General features: G+C 40.4%; 1 protein-coding gene across 1 annotated transcript in view; it reads left to right on the top strand.

Moving 5' to 3' along the window:
• LOC122798374 (trafficking protein particle complex subunit 9-like) overlaps window positions 1-25,454 on the top strand; it is a 473,700-nt gene that overhangs the window by 406,729 nt on the left and 41,517 nt on the right. Inside the window, exon 2 of the mRNA XM_044067242.1 lies at window positions 21,369-21,592. Within this exon, the coding sequence (XP_043923177.1) occupies window positions 21,407-21,592 (186 nt within the window). The 5' untranslated portion in view covers window positions 21,369-21,406. The remainder of the gene's footprint in view (window positions 1-21,368; window positions 21,593-25,454) is intronic.

Genomic DNA, 25,454 nt, shown 5'->3' with positions numbered 1-25,454 from the left:
GCTAATTGAGAGAGAGCATCTGACATAACCACTATGAAGCCTGCAGGAGTTAAAGATGAGCAGTACCTGCTTGGTCTGTCCACTCTATTCAGAGCTTTAGAAAGGACCCCATTCCAAATAATTTTTGGCTAGAGTTTGCCTTGGCTGGGAGGGTGTAAATGAAAGCAAGCAAGTAGGTGTGTTTTTGGATATCCTTGCAGATGTCTTGATAGGAAAGGGAATTGATAATGCAGTACCTAGTGTGCATGCAGTTACACACATCTCTGAGGCTTGGAGACAGGCATGCAGGTCTGGTAACCTGGGGGAGACCCAGACAGACCCCACACCTTAACCCAGGGCTGGTGATGTGGCTATTTCAGGGTGGAGCTACCCTGTAGCACTGAGACTGAAGGTGATCCACAGCTTCTGATAGATGCTGATGTTCCCTTGGGCAGGGTGACTGAAAGGGCAGAGGTGCGTTGTAGTACCCAGGCTGACAGTGAGGCACTGTTGTCAGAAGATACCAGACTTCCTGTGAAAGGGGAGCTGGGAAGGGTCACAAAGGTAGAGTTGAGACAGGCTCAGCTCTTGGACCATACATTATGAGGCTTGAAGGAGGTAGCTAAGGAGGCACCTGATTCTCAAGGAAAAGGGGAGTCTGTATACTGGAACAAATGGTTATTTTATAGTGTGTGGATCCTGGGGGAGGGCTAGAGGGTGAGGAAATACAGCAATTGGTAGTGCCAAGAGCCTACCATTTGGTGGTACTAGCCATAGCCCATGACATTCCTTTTGCAGGAGTGCCAAAAAGTAGGCAAGGCAGGAGACAAGGTCAAAGCTGCTTTGATGCCTTTGCCTGTGACTGAGGAGCCATTTCAGAGGGTAGCTGTGGATATTGTGAGGTTTCTGAGTACCCCAAGTTCCACAGGGAAGAAATGTATCATAGTGGTAGTAGACTATGCTGCTAGGTACCCTAAGGCGGTGGCTCTGTCCTCCATCAAGGAATAGAAGGTGACAAATGCTTTGTTAGATATTTTCAGCAGAGTAGCTTTCCTGAGAGAAATACTGACTCTCAGAGGTGCCAATTTCATGTCAGACCTGCTGGCCTGTCTGTGGAAGGGCTGTGGCGTTTAGCACCTAAAGGCCACCCTGTACCATCCCCAGACTAATGATCTTGTGGAAAAGTTAAACTCTACACTGAAGACCATGCTAAGGACATTTACAGACCAGTTTAAGAAAGAGTGGGAAAAACATTTGCCCCATCTGCTGTTTGCATACAGAGAGGTACCCCAGGAATCCACAGGTTTTTCACCGTTTGAGTTGCTGTATGGGTATAGGGTAAGGGGGGCCTTGGATTTGATTTATGATGAGTGGGAAGGTGAATGTGAATCCCACATGGAGTCTGTTGGGACATATGTCTTGAACCTCAGGACAAGGCTTAGGAAGCTCATGGGCTTGGCGCAAGAGAACATGGTAGGTGCCCAACAGCAGAAAAAGATGTGGTATGACAGGAAAGCTCAAGCCCCAGAGTATGCGGTGGGACAGTAGGCTATGGTGCTCATTCCTGTAAGACACAATAAGCCACAGGCAGCTTGAGAAGGACCCTTCAAAGTGGTAAGGAAGGTCAGTGATGTTAACTACATAGCAAAACTGCTAGGCAGGAGGCAGGGGCCCAAACTGTGCCATGTTAATATTATAAAGCCTTACCATGATAGGGAGGCCCTTATACTGAGCATTTGCAAAAGGCGGAAGAAGGAGTCTGAGTGGGATCTGGCGACTGATCTTCTCAGTGATGCTCGAACTGACACCTCAGTGGAAGGGGTAGCAATATTCCCAGTGGCTATCCCCTATCCAGGTTCGAGAAATCCGAGCAGTGTTACAGGAATTTGTGGACATGTTCACTGAAAACCTGGGTGCACCCACCTGGTATAGCACCTTGTGGATACAGGACCCCAAAGACCTATCAAGCAGGCCCCTTAGAGAGTACCTGAGCAAGTCAGACAGGCTCTGAGGGAGGGGATCCAGAAAATGTTGGAACTAAGAGTAATCCTGGGTCCATCAGTCCCTGGTCCTCCCCAGTAGTGCTGGTACCAATGAAGGATGGTAGCACCAGGTTCTGTGTGGGATACAGAAAACTTAAACGTCACACAGAGTCAGATGCTTACCCCATGCCTAGGACATATGAAGTGAGCAGCTGGATGGGGCTAAGTATCTGACCACTATTGATCTGAGCAAGGACTACTGTCAGGTGCCATTGACTCCCACCACTAGAGAGAGAGAGAGGTCAGGCTATCTGACTCCTTTCAGATTATACGAGTTCACGAAGATGCCCTTTAGATGTAAAATGCACAGCAACCTTCCACAGGCTGGGTAGATCATATCCTAGCAGGAGCAGGAGATTATACCCTTGCTTACCTGGACAATATTGCCATCTACAGCCATTTTTGGCAAGAGCATCTTCATTATGTCAGGGAGGTCCTGGGCAGAGTGCAAAGGGTAGGGTTAACCATTAAGCCGAGTAAGAGTCAGGTGGGTATGGCAGAGGTCTCCTACCTCTAAAATTAAATGACTTGGTTTAGGTCATAATCATTTTATCTCTCAGCTCTGAATGCAGCCAGAAATACAATGTCTTTGAAAGCCTGGACTGGGGTCCTGCTCTATTGTCTTTAATGGTGAACTAATTGCTACCCTGGGGTGTCAGAAAATGGCTTGTTATTTTCTGCAGGAAGGGTGGAAATGTTGGAATTGTTTTACAGTTTCCAGAGGCTGTAATAAACCTTAGCTAAAGTTGTGTGTGTGTATTGGGACACATCAGTCTCAGATCCTGGCTTAGTTTCTAGTGAGGGGGTAGTGTGGGAACCACAGAGTCAGGTGACGAGCTGTGATATCATTCTGTATCCAGCTCTGAAAATTGTATTTGAATACTAGTGAGAGATGTAAGGTGTACACTCTGTTTTTGGGACCTGACAAAGGCAATCATCCACTGTCATCTTGCCTTGCTTTAGTAAGTAACTAGGGAACAGTAATTCTTCAGTGAGTTGGGAAAATATAGTGAGATTAGTTAAATGTAGTTTTTTCTGTATTTGTGTGAGTCTTTCTATCTGTGTTGTTTTTTTATATTTCCTGTTATTGAAACTCTGGTGTTTATTGGAAATGTTCAGTATTTTCATGTTTTCTTTTTATTATTTATTATTAAATATATCTAAACCTTTCATTGTGGCTGGTCTTTTAGAAAATATTTAACTTTTGAGAATACTTGTATTTATTTAGTGGCACTATGGCTCCACGTTCCTGAAAGACTTGCTGCTTGGTTAACACTTTAACACTACCATTTGTATAAGTATTAATTTTGCTAAGTGTAATTGGGTACCCTTGGAAGAGCCTTAATGTAGCTGGGTTCAGGTTTTCTGGTAGAAGTAAATCTAACTTATAGTTTGGGTGATGGTGTCAGAGCGGGAAAGCTGTGCCAGCCTCGTGTGTGTGTGTGTGTGTGTGTGTGTGTGTGTGTGTGTGTGTGTGTGTGTGAAAATCCAAATCTCAAGAGAGTGTTTGTAACAGCTATTTTGAACAGAGACACTGACAGCACTGATTTCATAGAGAGGGCGGTGGAAGACTTGACTTGGAGCACCCAGCTAAGGACTTAGCTGTGTAGTGGTCAGTGGAGAGTCTTATCTGGGTCCTGGAGAGAAAGTCCAGCACTAGGACTTGGAGTATGCATTCCCTGTGTGCTCTTAAGGGAAATTGTACTTGGTGCAGAGAGCTGTATCTGAAAATACTGTGTGTGTGTGTGTGTGTGTGTGTGTGTGTGGTTTCCTCAGTGAACATTTTCCACAGGTATCAGTGGTAAGGATTGAGGCTCCTTGATCAATGGCCCAGAGGAGGTATGTCACATTTATTACAACTCTTCTGTCTGAACATAATACCACTTTAATACAGTCTATCAAAAGCACATCCCATGTCTGTCCAGGCATCATAACCTACTGCATATCGCTGTTAGCAATGAATAAGAGAAAGTGGTTACCAGTCACAGCCAGAGCTGATTTGTAGCAAAAGCACATTCTTTCAAATTATTGAACAAAAATTAGTTTTCTTGTTAAAAATATGTTAAAAAAAACCATATATATATATATATATATATATATATATATATATATATATGTATGTATATATTATTATGATATGCAGCACAAGCTATGACTTGAGGTCGTGATGCAACACATTTGGTAAGTCCTAAGTCTACATTGCTTTGCACAGAAAGAGCCTTCTCCAAAATTGCTCCAGTTGTGTGAAATAAAATGCCCAATAAAATAAAGGCAGTCAGCAAACTCTTAATGTTTAAGACAAAGCTAAACACCCATTTAAAAAAGAAAAGAAACTGTATTTTTTCAGAGATACAACCTAATATGTCCTGTCTGATGTCATTATTGTCATCACTTTTGCATATACTGCTCTGAAGAAAATATGTTGATTCATAAATTAATGTCCACATGTGGAAAAAAAAAAAAAAATATATATATATATATATATATATATATGGGTCTATATGACTTGGTCGACAGTTCATATGATCGACTGTTTATTTGGTCGACAGTTCATTTGATCGACAAGCATTTGCCCCCTTCCCCAATGTTGTGTGACCCTGGAGTTGATATATATAGTTAGGGGGGGGTGTGGGGGGCAAAGCCCCCCACCTAAAATGCTTGTCGATCAAGTGAACTGTTGACCAAATAAACAGTCGATCATATGAACTGTCGACCAAGTCATATAGACCCATATATATATATATATATATATATATATATATATATATATATAAAATTTTGACATACTAATTTTGTTGACAGTATACCTGTTAATCTCAGCACTTATTTTGTTTGGTAGAGGTATTAAGTTACACAAGAATCGCTGTATTAACTAATTTGAACTTTTCTACAACATTATTGCTCGCTGTATTATGAACACACTATACTTTGTAAGTTATTTGCAACAAACACTGTGATATGATTTATTTTTGATGTTTTTGGGGTTTTTTGTTTGTTTTTTGCTGCTTCAATGATTGACAAACTATGGACACACTGCTTTATGCTACTTTGAATGGCAGTTCATTATATGTATTTTTATTTCTTTTCTCTTTTTTGGCATTGTGTATTATGTTATTCATTTGCCATAATAAACTTCTGGTGCTGTCATTTAATGTAACACAGTATTTCTTTGCCAAAGAGCATGGATCATTACTGAAAATGGACCAATCCACCTACCTGGTTAACATTTGTAAAATAAAATAAAAAAAAGATAACTAAATAAAATAAACTACTATAAGATATTGTGAATCTAGAAATATGAGCCATTCTACTGTTGAGCCTGATCTGGAAACAGTTGTAAAAACAAATTAAATTCTCTCTTTTTTGAGCAACATGAATATTCCTAATTTGTGTTAGAAGCAATGTGATGCCTTGTAATGTATGGAATTAACAGTTTTCTGCAGTTCTGTTGTTAGATATGATCATATTTTTATACATGTGGTTTCTTATTATGGATGCAGTTTTTCTTTCCTGGCTACTTATTATGAGGTGCAGCATACCTTACCAGTGAAGGCTCACCTTTCAGAGAGTGAACATCAGAAACAATTCAGAAAACTAAGAGTTATAGGCCTTTTCGCAGCTCCTCGTGCACTTGTGCTGTGCCGAACACTGGCATGGCTGCTGCACTTGGTTTTGATGTAATACTGCTGCGTATCCAGGTTATTGGTTAATGTATCTCCAAGCCACACTCATTGACAGTAAATACACAGCAGCAGTGGCCAGAAGTGGTGCACAACTTAGCTTACGTTTGTGTGGACAAAATGCTTACAGGCACAAGAGGTGAGCTGCTTTAGCTTTCTTGGTGCCTCTCCAGTTTACACGGCTGCTTGAGATAAGGATAAGGCCAACTGAGAATATTCACTTTTATTCTGTGAGAGATTGACATGGCTTTGAATATTTTTCTGTAACTTATTCTATCCTTCCATCCCTTGTCAGAGATGAGGTTCTGTTTTGAAATGCAGTAAACATGTGCTAAAAACAGCAGTTTTAAACAAGACTCCTTACAAAATAGGTCACTAACGTTCCAGGTCACTAATGTTCCTGTCAGTGGCAGGTACAATACAGAGATGGTTGAGTTTATGACTTGGAAAAATACACCATGAAGAAAGAAATCCTGCAGATTAATTTCACCAAAATAAATCTTGAGATGTAGGAATGACAGAATGAAAGTTCATCTTTAAGCCACATATTTCTATGGTGTTCTTTTCATTTATACATAATTACCCCAAAGAAGACTGCAGTTTAGAACTAATGACTCACATTAGACTAAATTACATTTTAGAATAATTTTGCCTTTTTTATTTTAAATTGAAATCTACTAAACAAATAAGTCATGTGCTATTCAATGAATGCAAATGTAATTACTTCAGAGGCACTGGACAAAATACGTCTTCTCCTAACCTGAGATAGGTCATTTTGCAGAGTAAAAAAAGACAATTCTAGTAATATATGTCTGGAACTTCAGTGTAATATTTTTGTACATAACTGTCTTTAAACTTGTAACTTGTTAAGCATTTGTAATACTGACAGTAGTGTACTTTTTACTGTCAATGTGATTCTATTTTTATGCAGTTTTGCTGTGATTTTATTTTCTACCTGTTGCTACTTGATGTAATAGTCATAAGTGAACTGCTGCTCCAAAGGGAGCCGCCAAGGCTGAAAAGTACCTTAGAGTCAGCCCATCTACCTGATCAGCTAATAAATAAAATAATTTTCTATAAAGAATGTAAGATCTTCTGTAATGTGTGTTGTTTTTATATTGCTGTATCATGTGCATACATTTCTATCTTCTAACACCGTATATAACCAGTTCCTAGAATAACCGGTTAGTGCACAGTTGGGTGTATTATTTACCATTCCATTTTAAAATGTTAACATTATAAAATGGATGGCTGGAAAAGGTAGTGCATGAATGCATGAACTCTGGTGCTTTCTTCATTTCTTAGAAATATTAAGGGGTCTGTAATCTCATAACAGCAACCCACCAGAGGTTCAGGGTTAAGTCTGTCAATTTATCATGATTACATGCCTTTTTATGCACCCAAATGCCAATATAAATTAGTGTGCTACATATACTGACACATATTGAAGTATTGTTGACTGATAGATTGTTTGTAGCAAGTTGCTGAATAATTAAAAAGAATCTGCATTCATCTTCATAGCAGGAGTTATTGTGAATTGTGCATATTTCATGTAAACGTAATAACCATGTCTGGAATCATTAGTTAAGGTAGTATGTAGCTCAACAAATATGTTCACTATTACTAAGCCAAAGTAGGAGTAATACCTGAAAAAGACTAGATCTGCACATAGCTTAACTTGAAATTTCTAAGTCAGGTTCAGAAATGGTGCTGTATCAATCAGCAAATGTTACCACCTGCAGATGTCATGAGGATAGGTTTTTGTTGGTATGCTGTTGGTGAGGTCAGAACCTTTTATAGGCAGAGTCAAATGGATCTGAAGGTGTTAGAAGGAAAATCAATAGGCAGTGATGGGTAAATTCATTGTTTCCATCTATGCAGCCCCCTTGGGAAACTGCTGTGTTTTTTTTCTCTGCTGTGTTTCCACCTGAGCTGAAACTTACTGATTAACACAAGAATGTCAGAAACTGGGGCTGAGCAGAACTGTATGTGCAGCACCAAAAGAGCTGGAGAAAAAGCTTGTGGGCAGAGATCATATCTCTAACAAGTACTACCCAAACGGTTTAAGATTTGAAAGTATACATGCCTTAGAAAGAAATGTTGGGGCAGCTTCAGTATAATGAAATTTATGTCAAAATGACAGAATTAATGATTATTTTGAAACATTTCTACAAATGTGTCAAATCAGGGCCTTCCAGTAGGCTTACTGAAATAACTGCCCTTCTCTTTTTAGCTGACTTACAAAACACGTGTGATATATTTTGCATAAGGATAAATAGTTGTACTCTCATTCTCCCTCTCGCAACCTTTAACCACAGGTCTGTTGGTGTTTTTAAAGGAGAGGTAGGAGTGGTACACTTTTGAACAGATTTTGTAACATCATTTGCAGTGTAGCTGCCGTTTGCTAAGCTTAGGAAGTGCTACATATTCTGTTGAAGTTATTTTAAGGTGAAAATGTGAGTAAATGTACAGGTTAAAGCTTAAAGCCATGTGTTTTATAGAGGCTGATTGAAGAGTTTACAGGCTTAAAAAGTTGGCAGTATTTGTAGTATGATAACAAATTCCTTAGAAAGTGCGCTACTGTTAAGTCAACCCACTTGGTCCCATTCTGAAAATCCTAGAAGTTTGGCATTCCTCACTGTGTCTGGGACTCCACCCCTTTCCTCCAAAGAGGTAGCATGGAGTATTTTCTGTCCAGCGCAGCTACATGTATGATATTGCATTACTTTTTGGGTATGCATTCAAATCACATCCATCATAAGTCTATACCTGATCCTGTAGAAACAAGGGTCCTGCTGTAGGCATTATCTGAAAGTCAGGGAGAAATGTAGATTAACATTTACACATATAACTAGTCTTGATTGCACCTCTAGCAGAAAGCAACTAATGTATTTAGAGTCCATTTTATAGCTGTGGGTGTATCTGCACGTATGAATTGTAAACTGTCACTGCCAGATGGTTCAGGATGTGGCTGAAAAAAGAACCATGGATCAGTCCACCTACCCGCATAATAAAGATAGATAGATGGACAGATAGATAGATAGATAGACAGACAGAGTTAGGAGGAAAGATCCAGCTTTATATTTCTGGGTGGGAGATGAGTTAAAGTAAAATGCAATCTGAAAGAGCTGAGCTTTAATGGAACTATTCATAGATGTCCTTGATGAATTCTTTGCCCACCTAATAAACTTGTTTGTTTATATTGAGGACATATTTTATTCACTGTATCTTGACTTTTTTTTCTATGTAAATAGTTGTCCTCTGACATTCAACTGATATATTTCTTAAGGACCGAGATGCCTAGTTGAGTTTTGGTTGAGATGTCTTGTTTATCCCTGATCCTAAAATATGTGGTTAGGTGAACTGCTAATGTTTAAAAGTGCCTCTGTATGTAAATGTGACTAAATGAGCTTCCAGCAATGGATAGTTGTCCTGTCAGAATTGGTTGCTTGCTTCAGTTGGGTCTGGTTTCCCATTGACACAACCTCAGATTAGTTAAAATATGTGTATTGTTATGAAAGGATGAATCGATGCATGGATTCCAAAATTATTAACAGTTTGGGATACATTGCTTTTATAAGAAGACTTGCTTAGTAGTATCAGAAAATTACTACATTAATATATCTTGTGTAAAACATATATATTCTGTATCCTCACAGAAAATTCAGAAGATATGTTAGCCAGACACCATCACTAAAAGTCAATGTAATTTAGTTTCAGTAGTTCCTTCGTTTCTGACATTTGTAGAATATGCCTATTTTAAGTAATCTTACAAAATCTATATTTTTTACCTGGGTATGCCCTAATAATGTACACTCTTATCCCTCATTATACACTTGAAAAACATTATGAAGGCTTTCTGTTTTTTTAGTCACTTCCAGGAGAAATGATGCCTAGAACGTTTTTTTTCTGTCTGAATTATGTCAAAGAACTTCTACCAGCTAGAACATCCAAGGAATCTCAGGCAAGTATGCCATCACTAGTATAGGTTATTTTTACATTTATTTTCTTTTTCTTTCTGACAGAATCACTATACCTTGGTCATAAGGAAGAAGTAATACAGTAGTTAACAATAACTTAGCTGAACAGTTTGCCTTATTCCATTCCTTATCAGTAAACTGGTCTAGGAACTCCTTTCAGCTATGAGCTGTGCCACTGGCAAAAGAAAACATACAAGACAGGGAAGCCTAGTATCCTGAGTTTGTATTGCAATCTCTTGTATATCCCTCATCTGGACAGGCAGTTTAGAACTTTGATGGCTGGGTGAAAAAAAGGCTAATTCTTTACATTGGCTTAAAACAAATAAAATTCAACAACTTGAAGGCAAAGGTTAACAAGTGAGTAGCAATAATTTACATGAGTTGATACAAAGTTAGCGTCACTACTTAAGGTTAAGTGAATATCACCTGTACGCATAATATGCAATCTGGATTAAGAGACAGCACTGTATATTTAATATTTAGTGCTATGCCGCCCAAAATCCAAAATAGATTAGATGGACCTTCATTAGTCTGAAGGAGTCAGTCATTGAGTTGGCTTGATGGAAGTAAGGAAGGAAAATGAATGGTCAGAAGGGTTGTGAGACACGGTAGAGGAACTTTACAGTGGTTGATGATGTGACGACCGTGCCCTGGCCCAGCAATCAAGGAGCCTCAATCCTCACTGCTAACACCAAGGAGGTTGTCTCATAGAAGAGGAAAGGATAACTAATCCACACAGTAAAGTACAATTTCCCTTAAGTAAACACAGATATCACAGTCACTCTGGTGCTGGTTGCTCCCTTGCTCACCAGGTCCCCAGTAAGACTCCCCACTGGCACAGCTGTAGGGTCCAGGACTCAGCCTAGCTGGGCAAGCTAAAACCTCCAGTACCCTCTCTGTCCAACCAGTGTTTCATGTCCCTGCCAAGTAACTGACACAACACACACACACTTTGGGATAAGTATTTATACAACTTCACAGACACTCCTGGGAAAGGCTGACAGATTCTCCAGCTGTGCCCCTTTACCCAGACCATATGGTAGTAATTGCCACCACCCAACTAATAATATTAGCTACTAAAAATGCCCTTTAAAGGGTGTCCAATTATTACTGTGCAATATTATTATCCAATGGTAGTATGACTAACAGTCAAGGCTTAATTTAGAGTGGCCTATTACAATAACCTCTAAAAATATGCAATGTACTCTAGAGCTTATCTCTACACAAACCAGCCACAGGTAGAAGGATTTAAAAATATTTAATAATAAATAATTAAAACACGAGACAAAACTACTACACCACAGAGATGTCTAAGAGTTCAGAGATCACACAGAAACTTAAAATAATACAGTAGGACAGGGATGATTTCAAAGAAAAATACCTAATTAATCTTTACTAGCTTTAACTATTCCTACAAGAAATCACAGTGCTAAAACTTACATGTGAGCATAAGGCAGAGTGCTGATACGTTGGATATCCAAGATCAAAATGCCCCTTGTCTCTTGTGAGAAATAGTATTTAAACATTACTAACAAACATGTCTCTAAGGCCCTCCCAAATTACATCATTTTTGACACTTAGGTTTTCCCAGTATTCATATTGCATCATTTTAACACCTGGTCGGAAACTTACAACAATACAAGGCATTTCACATGTATATGCTAGCAGAAACCAGAGCAATAAAGCACCTTCCACATCTAAATTATGGTCATAAATTTTAGCCTTAAAACAATGGGCATGAAACCTTTATCCAGCCGCACAGCAGCCAAATTCTAACATGAAAGGGTCACAACATGCTTCACTGGGCCAGTAGAGTGCAATGTTGTCACATATTTTGCAGTTCCACATTTCACAGAATTCTTTACACTCAAGAAACATGCCTGTATTGTACATTTATTATCAAGAAAACATGCCTGTATTTTACATTTATTATCAAGAAAACATGCCTGTATTTTACATTTATTTACAAATACCAGAACTATATATCAAATTCTATTTGACTAGGCTGGCAGCCTTCACCCATCTCTCCCCAATCGTCACATCTCTTCCCCCTGGGCAACTCAAGCAGGTTTTTCAAGTGCCCCTTGAGAAACATCACTTGAGAGTGTCAAGTCTATCTGGGTGTACCTCACCCCATTCCCTGTCTTGAGAGCCCATCTGCATTGGCATTGCTACTCCCACTGCAGTGCTGCACTGACATATCATATGCTTGCAACTACAGACTCCATCTTAGCAACTTGGCATTTTGCTGACTGGCTCTGTTTAACCATGTTAGAGGGTTGTGATCTGTCATCACAGTGAATTTTCTTCCATACAGATGTCTGAAGTTTTTGTAGTGCCCAAACTATGGCTAGACATTCCTTTTCTAGCACTGCATAGCATTCCTCCCTGGCTTGGATCATACGACTGAGATAAACCACTGGGCGTGCTTCTCACTCTGAAGAAATCTGGCTAAGTACAGCCCCCACCCCATAGTCGGAAGCATCCACCTGCACAGCAAAGTCTTTGCTGTAGTCTGGACTGGCTAACACAGGGGGTCTTCCCAAAGCATCCTTAAGCTTCTGAAATGCCTGCTCACATGCTGGGGTCCACACTACCTTAGCTGGCCTGTTCTTCCTTGTCAGGTCTGTGTTTGGAACAGCTATGGTACTATAATTGGGAACAAACTTTCTGTAGTATCCTGCTGCCCCTAAGACTGCCCTCACCTGCTTTTTGGTAACAGGTGCAGCCCATGCCTGAATAGCTTCCACTTTGGCAGGTTCTGGCCTTATCTTACCACTCCCCACTCTATGTCCTAGGTAGGAGACCTCTGCCATACCACCTGGCATTTGCTCAGCTTAATGGCCAACCCTGCAGTCTGTAGTCTGCCCAGCACCTACCTGACATGCTGAAGGTGCTGTTGCCAGGAACGGCTGTAGTTAGCAATATCATCCATGTAAGCAAAGGCAAACTCTCCTGCTAAGATGTGATCTACCAGCCTCTGGAAAGTCACTGGGGCATTCTTCATCCCAAAGGGCATCTTTGTGAACTCATACAAGCCAAAAGGAGTCACAAAGGCTGACTTCTCTCTAGCACTGGGAGTTAAGGTTACCTGCCAGTAACCCTTGGTAAGATCAATGGTTGTAAGATACTTAGCCCCACCCAGCTGCTCTAGTGCCTCATTTGTCCTAGGGATTGGGTAAGCATCCGATTTTGTGTGACTAATTTCCTGTAATCTACACAGAACCTGGTTCTGCCATCCTTCTTTGGCACCACCACCACAGGTGAGGCCCAGGGACTGTTGCACTCTTGAATCACCCCTAGTTCCAACATCTCCTGTACCTCTTCCCTCAGAGTCTGTTTGACTCTCTCAGTCACCCTATAAGAGGCCTGACTGATAGGCCTTTGGGGTCCTGTATCCACCTGGTGCTGCACCAGGTGGGTGCTCCCTGGTTTCCCGGTGAACATGCCCCCAAACTCCTGCAACACCGCTCGGATTTCTTGAACCTGGGTAAGAGATAGCTGCTGGGACATTGCTACCCCTTCCACCAAGGTGTCAGCCCGATCCTGACTGAGGAGATCAGTCCCCGGATCTCTCAGACTCCTCCTGCAATCCACTGCAAATGCTCAGCACAAGGGCCTCCCTATCATGGTAAGGTTTCATCATGTTAACATGGTACATTTTGTGCCCCTGCTGTCTGCCTAGCACTTCCACCATGTAGTTAACATCACTTACCTTTCTTACAACCTTGCAGGGTCCCTCCCAAGCTGTTTGCAACTTGTTGTGTCTGCCAGGAATGAGAACCATCACGTGCTGCCCTACAGCATACTCTCTAGCTCAAGCATTCCTGTCATTCCACACCTTTTTCTGTTGTTGGGCTTCTGCCAGGTTCTCCTGGGCCAGGCCTATGAGTTCCCTGAGCCTTGTCCTGAGGTTCAGGACATATGCCACAACAGACTCCTTGTGAGACTCGCACTTACCTTCCCACTCATCTCAAATTAAATCTAGAGGTCCCCTCACCCTTTGCCCATACAGAAACTCAAATGGTGAGAAAACTGTGGATTCCTGGAGAACCTCTCCGTAAGCAAACAACAGATGGGGCAAATATTTGTCCCACTCCCTCTTAAACTGATCTGCAAATGCCCGTAGCATGGACTTGATTGTAAGTTTAACCTCTCAACAAGACCATTAATCTGAGGATGGTAGGGGGTGGTCTTCATGTGCTTCACCCCACAGGACTTCCAAAGACAAGCCAGCAGGTCTGACATAAAATTGACACCTCTGTCAGATAGTATTTCCTTTGGGAAACCTACCCTGCTGAAAATCTCTAGCAAAGCATTTGCCACCTTCTCGGCCTCAATGGAGGACAAAGCCACTGCCTCAGGGTATCGTGTAGCATAATCTACCATCACTAGGATATACTTTTTCCCTGTGGAACTTGGCGTACTCAGAGGACCCACAATATCCATAGCTACCCTCTGAAATGACTCCTCAATCACAGGCAAAGGCATCAAAGGAGCTCTCACCTTGTCTCCTGCCTTGCCTACCTTTTGGCACTGCTCTCACAGGTCCTGCAGTACCCTGTTACATCTCTGGAAATTCCAGGACAATAGAAGTTTTGCATAATATGCCTCTTTGTACGCTTTATGCCCGTATGACCTGCAAAGGGAATATCATGGGCTATGGCTAGAAGTGCCAGACAGTAAGCCCTAGGAGCTACCAACTGTTGTACTCTCCCTCCTTCTAGCCCTCCCTCAGGGATCCACTCTCTGTACAGAAACCCTTTGTTCCAGCATACAGATTCCCCCTTCAAGGTGCCTCCCTAGCTACCTGCTTCAGGCCTTGCAATGTGTAGGGTCTGAGAGCTGAGCCTGTCTCAAATCTCTCCTTGTAACCCTTCCCAGCTCCCCTTCCACAGGACGTCTGGCATCCTCTGACAGTGGTGCCTCACTGTCAGCCTGGGTACTACTACTCACCTCTACCTTTGTAGTTACCCTGTCCAAGGGAACATCAGTACCCACAAGCAGCTATGGCTCACATTCAGTCTCACTGCTACAGAGCAGCTCCCTCTCTGAAGTAACCACCTCAGCAGTCCTGGCTGCAAGTGTGCAGTCTATCTGGGTCTTCCGCAGGCTATAAGACCCAAATGCTTGTCTCCTAGCCTCACTGCATGTAACTGCATAAGTACATAGTACTGCCTCATCCAAATCCTTCCCTCTCAGGACATCTGCAGGATGGTAGTTCCATACCTCTGTTGTCTCAAGACAATTTATTATTGGCATTTTCTCTTTACCACATACTGGCTCCCTCACCTTTGGTTCCCCACCTTGCCTTCGTGGACACCTGTATGTCACATGGCCCCATTGGTTGCATTCAAAACATTTAACCATAGCTCCTGGATGTGTACCTGGGCTAGTAGCTTCCCCTGCTACTGACGGATTCTGTTGGGGCAGTCTGTGCTGCCCACCATGGGTTCCTTTAGTCCCATGAGCAGTCCTGGGGGTCCCTTTCCTGTGCAGGGATGCCCTACTTGCTAGGTATAGGTCTCCCTTCTTCCCCAACTCCTCTGAAGTAACACACTGTCTATCAGCTAACCAGATCCTCATGTCCTCAGGCAAAGTGCTAAGGGCTTGTTCTCTTACCAGAAGGTCTGCCAGCCCTTCAAAAGTGGTGACCTGACATCCACTCACCCAGCTATGAAAATAAGTGCTCAGTTCAGCAACATATTCACATACATTTTCATCTGCCTTGCGTCTATGCTTACAAAACTTTTTCCTATACATTTCAGATGTTAGCTTAAAATAATATAATAAATGTCTTTTTACAGCAGTATAATCAAAACAGTTAGTGTCATGCAGTTTTGCTAAAGAAGTTACAGCTTTACCATGGAGTAAGGGGGTCAGGAACCATACTCAGAGCCCTTGGTCAACTTCATACTGTTTAAATACCTGCTCAAACATATGAATTAAGCTATCAAAATTATTCCCCCTCTTTAAACTGTGGAAGAAATTCACTGACCTTTTGTGCTTTTGGGGTCCGGTTACTCCCATCTCCATTACCTCCATGACTCTGGCAAAGAGTCAGCATTTCCCTGTCATGCCTCCTTTGCTGTTCATTTTACTCAGCTTGGAGACTCCTCATTTTCTCGGCTGCTTCTAGTTCCATACGCCTGGCCTCCAACTCAGATCTCATTAGCTCCAGCTGGATTTTTAAGTCCACTGCAGAAAGGTTGAGCTGTCCATTCTCCAAGGATATTGTATCTCCACTGTCAGTCTGATTATTCTCCAGGCTGCTGTTTTCTGATGCAGCTGTAACCAAGGCTGCAATCAGGTCTGCTTTAGTCAGGTTTCTATGCACCAGTCCCCTAGCCTGGCACATGTCTGCCAGCTGGCTCCTTGTCAGCTTTCCATACTCTTCTGCTGACATGCTGCCTGGTCACCCTGACTAACACTAAGCTAACAAAAAAAATAAAACAATTGTGATCTGAACTCTGAGTATACACTGCGTGGCTGTTTTAGAGATCACTGTACATAAGCTGCAGGAATTCGCTCTACCCACACCACTACAAGCCAATTAGTATGTGAAGTAGATCCCACCACTGCCAAACACTTGTGATGACTGTGCCCTGGCCCAGCAATCAAGGAGCCTCAATCTTAACCGCTAACATCAGGGAGGTCGTCTCATAGAAGAGGAAAGGATAACTAATACACACAGTAAAGTACAATTTCCCTTAAGTGCACACAGAGATCACAGTCAGTCTGGGGCTGTTTGCTCCCTTGCTCACCAGGTCCCCAATAAGACTCCCCACTGGCACAGCTATAGGGTCCAGGTCTCAGCCTAGCTGGCAAGCTAAAACCTCCAGTAGCCTCTCTGTCCAACCAGTGTTTCATGTCCCTGCCAAGTAACTGACACAACACACACACACACACACACACTTTGAGATGAGTATTTATACAACTTCACAGACACTCCTGGGAAAGGCTGACACAGATTCACCAGCTGTGCCCCTTTACCAAGACCATATGGTAGTAATCCCTGCGACCACCCAACTAATAATATCAGCTAATAAAACGCCCTTAAAAGGGCGTCCAATTATTACTATGCAATATTATTATCCAATGGTAGTATGACTAACAGTCAAGGCTTACTTTAGAGTGGCCTATTACAATAACCTTTATAAATATGCAATGTACTCTAGAGCTTATCTGTACACAAACCAGCCACAGGTAGAAGGATTTAAAAATATTTAATAATAAATAATTAAAACACGAGACAAAACTACTATACCACAGAGATATCTAAGAGTTCAGAGATCACACAGAAACTTAAAATAATACAGTAGGACAGGTCTGATTTCCAAGAAAAATACCTAATTAATCTTTACTAGCTTTAACTATTCCTACAAAAAAATCACATTGCTAAAACTTACATGTGAGCATAAGGCAGAATGCCGCTCGTCTCTTGTGCAAAATAGTATTTAAACATTGCCAACAAACATGTCTCTAAGGCCCTCCCAAATTACATAATTTTTGACACTTAGGTTTTCCCAGTATTCATATTGCATCATCTTAACACCTGGTCAGAAACTTACAACAATACAAGGCATTTCACATGTATATGCTAGCAGAAACCAGAGCAATAAAGCACCTTCCACATCTAAATTCTGGTCGTAAACTTTAGCCTTAAAACAATGGGCATGAAACCTTCATCCAGCCGCACTGGAGCCAAATTCTAACATGAAAGGGTCACAACATGCTTCACTTGGCCGGTAGTGCAATGTTGTCACCTATTTTGCAGTTCCACATTTCACAGTATTCTTTACACTCAAGAAACATGCCTGTATTTTACATTTATTATCAAGAAAACATGCCTGTATTTTACATTTATTTACAAATGCCGGAATTATATATCAAATTCTATTTGACTAGGCTGTTAGCCTTCACCCATATCTCCCCAATCATCACAGATGGTAACTGATAAGTTGGAAAAAGTAAATATTTTAACATCATTTTTTTCACTGTCTTTATAATTTTGAGTCACCGCAGGAGATATGTTATGTAACAGTCAGGACTGCCAGCATCTTTAAGGATTTGTGAAGTGCATGGTATCTCGGTTGGTGGTACAGGCTATGTATGTTGAAATCATTCTTCTTTTCCCCTAGACTTAGAGACAAAAGAAGGCATCAAAAGACATCATGAAAAATATCCCATACATGATGCACTTGTCTTCGGTATCACTTGTTTCTCAGTAGTCTCACAGTCCTTGCTGGGTAGTCACAGCTGAGGCTATGCATCTTGCCAGGATAAAACTAATACTGTAGTGCTGTTTGTTTCCTGTGGGGGCATTCAGGAATACGGTCACTGCACTAGGAGTTGATCATGAAGAATGTTGTACATTCTCTTCCTCATAAACTGCAGTATGGTCATCTCGGAAACATTTAGGGAACTTGTGAATGTTTGGTTAAAACACTGTTTGGTTCAAAGATTTTTATTTTATCAATGTGTTTTTTACTCTCTGTACTGCCTACTGGCATAAAACAAGTAAAAGTGTTCTTGCATATTTAAGAGGCAGACCACTTTAGTAAGTCCCCGAATAATAGAAGCATGTCATATATGTTCTGCTGTGGTAATTTTTATGAAAAATGCCATCTTTAGTTCCAGAACCTGTAATGAAGAGAGAATTTGACATCCATGTGTAGTCAGGCTGCTTTACTTTTTAACACTCGTTTATCTCCATTGTCCTGCTGAAAAAACAAGGTAACTCCAGTGTTTTATGGCAGCCGTTCTTCAGGAATGTGCTACAAGACTTTTGCTGTATCATCAGACAGATGAGTAACAGCAGCAGCGGATATGTCATCATCTAGAAGTGTGTGTTAAAGTACCTTTCACCCCAGAACACATTCTTGCAGTGCTTCTAATTTTCTTTTCCTGATACGTCTGCTAATATTTACAGGAATGAAGCAAGGGCATCCCTTCTCTCTACCTTTTTAGTATAAGTAACCATGATACAAAAGAGTAGTTAAGGAATGCCTCTCTGCAGAATTGTCAGTAGGTTTGTAGATATTTAATAGGCGTATTTAGCTAGGAGACCATTCAGGACCATGTGGTTGTGAAACAAATGGCAAAAGAATTAAACCCTGGACAACAGGAAACACTTGTTACAGTTCATAGCCTTAATCCTGTGCACTAACTGCACTAAACCCCTTCTTGTTTTCATTGCCCACCACCAGGGGGCATAGATGAAGCTGGAGATGAGACGCACAATAGACAAGACAGCCATAAACCCAGTTCTCAGGAGAGTTGGGCAGTCATTTTATTCCCATTCCCACAGAAGATCTGGGAGATGATACATGTCCTGGTCCTTGTCTATAGTACTTGCAGTTGCAGTTTGTGGTACAAGATGTTCTGACTCTGAACCCTGCAAATTTTACTACTTGTTCTTTGAAACAGACTAGCATGCATGATAGCACCTGTGTGCCTATTAAAGCCAGAAATAAGTGTTGCTAGTTTCATTCGTGGAGTTTATTTGAAAAATGCATTTTTTATGCTTTCCTTTATATTTTACTTGGCGTCAGATGATTTTGCAAAGTCCCAATTAGTAACCATTCATGTCAGCTGTCTTGGTTTCTATATCTTCTGATATTTCATTGACTTGACCTCTTAGCAGCCTTTTAGTTTCAGCTTTTATGTGGTTCATGAACCAGGAAATAATCACCATCCAGAAATTTCAACTAAAATTATCTAACTCACTGAAGTTCACAGGAACTTCTGGACATGATCTGTAGGGAGCTGTTCATCCCAGAAGAGTGGACAGTTAAAATAATTGAGACTCCTTAAACTGAAAATACCAGCATATTCCAGTGGCAGGTGCTTTTGTGTGTTAGAATTAATAGGCATTGACATTGTTTCTTTATCTACCTGACATACACGCTGTTTCTTTTGCTGCCTCTGATCTCAGATACTGGCATAATGCAGAAATTCTGATTCACGTTTCCCAGTTGGGTTTCTTCTCCTTTGAAGGTATCACACTAGAGAATACCCTTTCAGCTCAGTCTTTCTCTCAAGTCCAATAAGGATGCATCACAAACAACCCAAACAGGCTGCTCTCTGACAGAATTCTAGTTGGAATAATATTTTATAAATATTATTTGGAACATTTCATCCATTATGGGCTTCTGTGGGTGTGGCAGTGTAACCTCTGTATTGTTTTTGGATAAATACCCCATGATGAGCATGCTAATAAGTACTGTCTGAGATGCATACCACAAAATGCTTCAGCTTTTACTTTATTGTTACATTAAATGGAATTTGGAAGCAGCAAATTTTGATTTCTTTCAAGATGAAACTGAATTCCATATTTCAGGAAGCAGCAGAATGCATATGTATAGTGGCTGGTATGTAACTGTTTCTTGACCCAAACAATTACTTAATCAGCTGACTGGCTGCTAGGATAAATGACAGCATTAAGTTTATGCTAAATATGTATTGTTTCTCTTGTAAATTGTGTCCAGTGCTGCTTATTTCCTCTGTTTTAATACTCTGCTTAATTATTTTATTAATTGTGAGTAGGTCAGGACCAAAAAGTTCTCTACAGCTCCCGTGAACCTACCTGTAAAATAGACATAAGCACAGAACTGACCTTCTACTCCAAATATAGGTCTTTTCTGCTCATCAAAAAAAAAAAATTGCACAGCTCTTCCCGCCCTACCCCCAAGTCAGAATAAATATTTTTTGTGCTTCTCCCTCTTTCTTTTTTTTTTTTTTTTTTGTTCTTTCATAATTCTTCCTGTCAGGCCTTCTTTCTACCCACCCAGATGGCCCATATATTGCCCTGGGAAATAAAGGCCCTACTGCCTCCAAGGGGCAATCGGCAAACAACAAGAACAATGCTGTCTTCTGCGGAGGGTCTGTTTTTTTTTTCCTTATGACCCTACCTGTTCCCCTTCTACATGCTAAGGGATGACGTGCAGTGAGCGTATGTGACAGGGCATGTCATCTACTTCTGAATTTTTCCCATTAAAGATACATGCCTTCAGCAATTCCCGGTCTCTGCCATGGATTTTAATATGGTGTTTGCACCTCAGGCAAGCATATGACAAGCCCCCCCCCCCAAATAGAGAGAGAGAGGTGAGTAGGCTGTGCATTGTTATTCCTCTCTCTGTTTGGCCAGTAACTCCAGTACATGGGCTGCTAAATGATCCTGGGTCAGCTGGGTTGTAGTCAGGACTTTATCACCCTATGCCATGAAGCTATCTGGTGCTCCTTTAAAGAGTGCGTTTGTTTTTGGTGTCAGAATTTCAGAAGTTTATGGGTTTTCTTCCTACATCAATCTCTCTGACAGTGCAGTACAACATAAGGAGTTGTATACTTCAGACCTGTTTCCTTCTTTTAAAATCTTTAATGGAGGCTGCAAATGACTATTTTGTTGTTACTTCAGGTGAATGTTAAAGATCTCTCAATGATCTGACTGAATAGGCTCCTTTGAACTATTGCACTTACTGGGTTACCAGACAAATATGTATATTTAAGTAGTGTGTGTGTGTGTGTGTGTGTGTGTGTGTGTGTGTGTCTGTCTGTCTGTGTCAAAATGCCCTTACTTATGTATGGATGCTTTGACCATAATAAGGGGATTATACCTCCATCCTGCTGACTTTATTCCAGTAATATAGCACTGACCATTATTTTTTTTATTTCTCTTTTTCGTCCAGATGTGTTGGTGGATGGGAAACTCTGTGACTGTGATGTGATGGTTGACTGCAAAGTTGGAGACCCTGTGGCTCTGGAAGTAAAGCTAACCAATCAGAGCAGTCGCACTGTTGGCCCTTTTGCTCTTACAGTCATCCCATACCAGGACTACCAGAATGGAGTACACTGCTACGAGCTGGGTGATGCTCTCACTTTTATTGGGTCCAACACCTTCTTTATTGACACTGTAAGTAGTGGTAACTTGGTTTATTTTGATTTGTAACTTCACGTATTATCTTTTTTTCAAATGTCATAGCGCTGTGCTGCTTGTACAGCGAAACATCAGTACAGCACTCATGCTTTCTTGATTAATTTTGACTGTGGGTTCACCAGTGCTAAGAACACTTGTTTGGGAGCAGTCTAAGAAAGCTAAGAATGGTGTAGAAAGATGGAGAAAGAATCAATGTCATGAAAGGGAAACAAACTGCTATCATAGTACAGTCAGAGATATGGATATGTCATGTGATAAAATCTGTAGAATAAACGCACCAAAAACATAGTTAAGTACAAGGCAAAGAAATTAAAAGATATAGAAGGAAGAAGCAGGATCAACTAACATCATTATACTACAAGTGAGTTAGGCAAATTCGAATAAAAAAAGGCCAGTTCAGATGGCCAAAATGGAAAGCAGCATGAATTAACAGCAAGAACAAATTAGTCTGCATTTCTGTTAGAGTCATTTGGTGATGAAGAAGGGTCAGGTCTAAACCTAACAGTACTGAATGGGCAGTCATTGTGGCAACCCACATTTCTTATCACGTATAAGAGCAGTATATAAGCAGAAGTTATTGTACAAAATAGGAAAATGGCCAGTTAGTGTCCCAGTTGCCAGCTGCTGCCAGCTTTAAGGCAGTAAACTCTCCCAAGATGGCCCATAATGAGCCTAGTGCAGAGAACTTACAGTAAGAAATAAACTCTATTACAGGTATCATGCATTATAGATGTATAGCACCATCACTGTTAGCTTTATTGACCATCCCTGTAGCAAAGTAGTTTCACTCCTGTCCCATTCACAGTCCGAACATGGCTAACATATACAATAATCTAGTAGCTGTTGCAGCCCACCGCTGACCTTCGCCACCAGCAGGCATTTGCAATACATTGTATAAGTATCTTTTCCATTTTTGAGTGGATCAGAATCTGAATTTATTTACCAGAACACACTGTATAGTTTTAGTTCCTACTAGTTCACCCCAGTTAATTTCTAAGCTTCAGGACAGTTGCTGTGAGAGCCTTCCTCACTTTTTTCTTTCTGGATAGTCTGAACACAGATTTAAAATTGCTTCCAAAAATGTTTAAGAAGCATAGCATTTTTTGCCAGTCCTCTGACTGTCTCATTTTTTCTTGAGGATGTCATCTCAATACTTGCCATCCAGCATGGTAGTATTTGCAATATTATACTCTCTTTCAGTACCTGTGTTCTGAAACAGTTTAGCATATTTCTGTATTCTCATATTAGAAATGTTAATTCTTTATTCACTCACGTTTATCAGATAAATCCCATTAGAGTATAAGCCACGCTACAAGGGTGATACATGGAGTAAAAATTCCACTATTTACATAACCATTGGGGTGCATATAGAAAGTAGCTGTATTATTCATTCCAAGCATACCTCTCAACCTCTTACTGCAAGAAATCTGGACAAAGCCTGACAGAATGGGGGACCAAAGGCCCAAAAATAGGGACACATTTTAAATGTTCCTCTTATAAACTTAGAAATGTGCTAGAATAATAGGATTTGTGTTATCTTACATTTTCTGAAAGATATGAAGTCTGAAACTCAAATGATTGTTATTTATTGACTTTAATTCTTAAATCATCCCAATGATTTGTCAAAAAAAAAAACATTTTTATGAGGAACAACCAAAAATATGAGGCAAAAATCTGGACTTTCTGCAAAAATCTATACAGTTGAGAGGTATGATTTCAAGTCCAGTAGCTTTCTTTATGAAAGTACATCATATGTGCAAAGACTTGGAATATAAAATTCTAATGTGTGTTCAGCAGCTATTCTTAATACTTGGATACTTGTACATGAATTTCCTGGACAAATGGACAATGATTTCACAGGACCCTATCGTTCATACCAACTAATAAAATAGACTTTTGTTCCAGAGTAGGTCTGGACACCTTTATCAGATAAAATAGGAACTGTACTTTCACTGAAATAACGCCAAAGAAAATAGAAATGTTACAGACTGTCTACTGCAGTAGATTTTCAAGAGAATAATCTCAGCTGCCTTGTGTTTTGTCCTTTCTTAATAATTTGTTTTTCTGTTTGGATTCTGTTCTCAGAGGCTTTTTGACATTTCTGACATAAAGCCTTGTAGTTCTTGTAAATCTTTCTGTGGACTTTTCTGTGAGTTTATGAGGAGGAGTGCTGCTTCTTTTACCCCTGATGGGGGAGCTGGGTTGTAGGTGAGGGGCGGGATAACCTATGCCCTGTTCTGTGGATAAAACACTGACATGATCAGGCTTCAATTTAATAATTTCCTTTTCAAATTTCTGACAGTCATCCTCAAAACATACAGACTTCATTAAAGAAACATGATGATTAACAGTTTTCTAACAAATATCTATTCCCTGTTATCAGGCAACATAGTAGGAGTGCTTGAAACAATGTCTTTCAGCACATAAGGGATCTTGAAAGTTAGTTTTTGCAAATGCTACATTAATTACTGAAGTTAATTCATTAAGCAGTTCAGAGTTGTAAGATAATCATTAACAGGTACCCCATCTGAATTGTAGGGCAATTACACATCTTGGGTAGACACAGCTCCTTCACAGCAAACTCTGGAGAATTGCACTCCTCACATAAATATTTTGTAGTTTTGTAATAAGACTTGTGACTAAAATCATATCACTTGTTAGGTGATAATTATCAAATAAATTGCACACAAAGACTCAACTCTTCCTTCTGACAATATGTAGTGTACATGTGGAGTGTAAGAGTTTAATAGCTACACAAACCAGTGTGCTGATATTGTAGAGAAGATTACGAGGAAAAACAGCAAGAAATGTTTTGCTTGGCTTATTAACTGTCGTGAAAAATATTTTTACTTCACAAACTTAGACATTTTCTCATAGAAAGGCACAGAAAAGGGAAAGCATTAATACCACCTATTTATTTACAGACTACGAGACAAATCTTGAATGCTTCAACTGCTGTGGGCTGGGTTATGTTAATTTGGTTGACATTTATGAGCCACTTCCACCCAGAAGTTCTATACATGATGTTAGTATGGAAACGTTTTAAACTAGTACTACAACTTGCATCGGGATAATAACCCAGCATTCTGCTCCAGAAATGTTGTGAGGATGAGGATGATTTACACAACCATAGATACAGTGAGCACCTGACGTAAGTGCATTTTCCTTAATATCCTTCCCTTTCCTGCCAGGCTCAGGACCCAGTTCCTCATGATGTGTCAGAAGCACTGGGGAGGAGGGGCTATCACTCCCCTGTGTAAATATTTGATATTGTTAATTACCGTGCTTATGCCAATATGGAAGAGGGGCTCTTCCTTGGAGGTATTACCTTGCAAAAGGCCATTTTGTAGCGAGTGCATTATTTATTTTTTTATCACGGCAGATATTGTACATGACATTCTTACTTTCCCAGCTGCAGAAAGGTGAGCATGGTGTGCTAGAGTTTGGGTAGGAAGCAACTAAAAGTCACGTGTTTGCAGAGACAACATGTTAATAGGATGCTGTTAGAACTGAAATTAGAGCTTTTGATAGCTTGAATGCATTTTTCATACGTACACATGCAGAACTAGAGAACTTGATAGCTTTCAGTGCTACAATGTTGGTGTGCAGGAGAGACCAGTCATAGAACTGTTAGACTTTATTTTGATGAAAGGGATCTTTGTTACTGTGTGTCATTTGCAGGCAGGAAGCTGTATAGTGATAAATAACATCACTGATGTAAAAGCAAAGCTAGCACTGATACTATTTTATCTGAAAACGATAAAGATACAGACAGAATGATTTAAGGAAATGATTTTAAATTATTAATAATTTGCTGTAAAGACAGTTAAAATGAGAG

This window comes from Protopterus annectens, chromosome 3.part1 (assembly GCF_019279795.1).
Source record: "Protopterus annectens isolate FY-2018-M chromosome 3.part1, PAN1.0, whole genome shotgun sequence".
Classification (NCBI taxonomy): domain Eukaryota; kingdom Metazoa; phylum Chordata; order Ceratodontiformes; family Protopteridae; genus Protopterus; species Protopterus annectens.
Note: the sequence above shows the minus strand (reverse complement) of the source record. Positions and strands in the feature narration are given on the sequence as shown.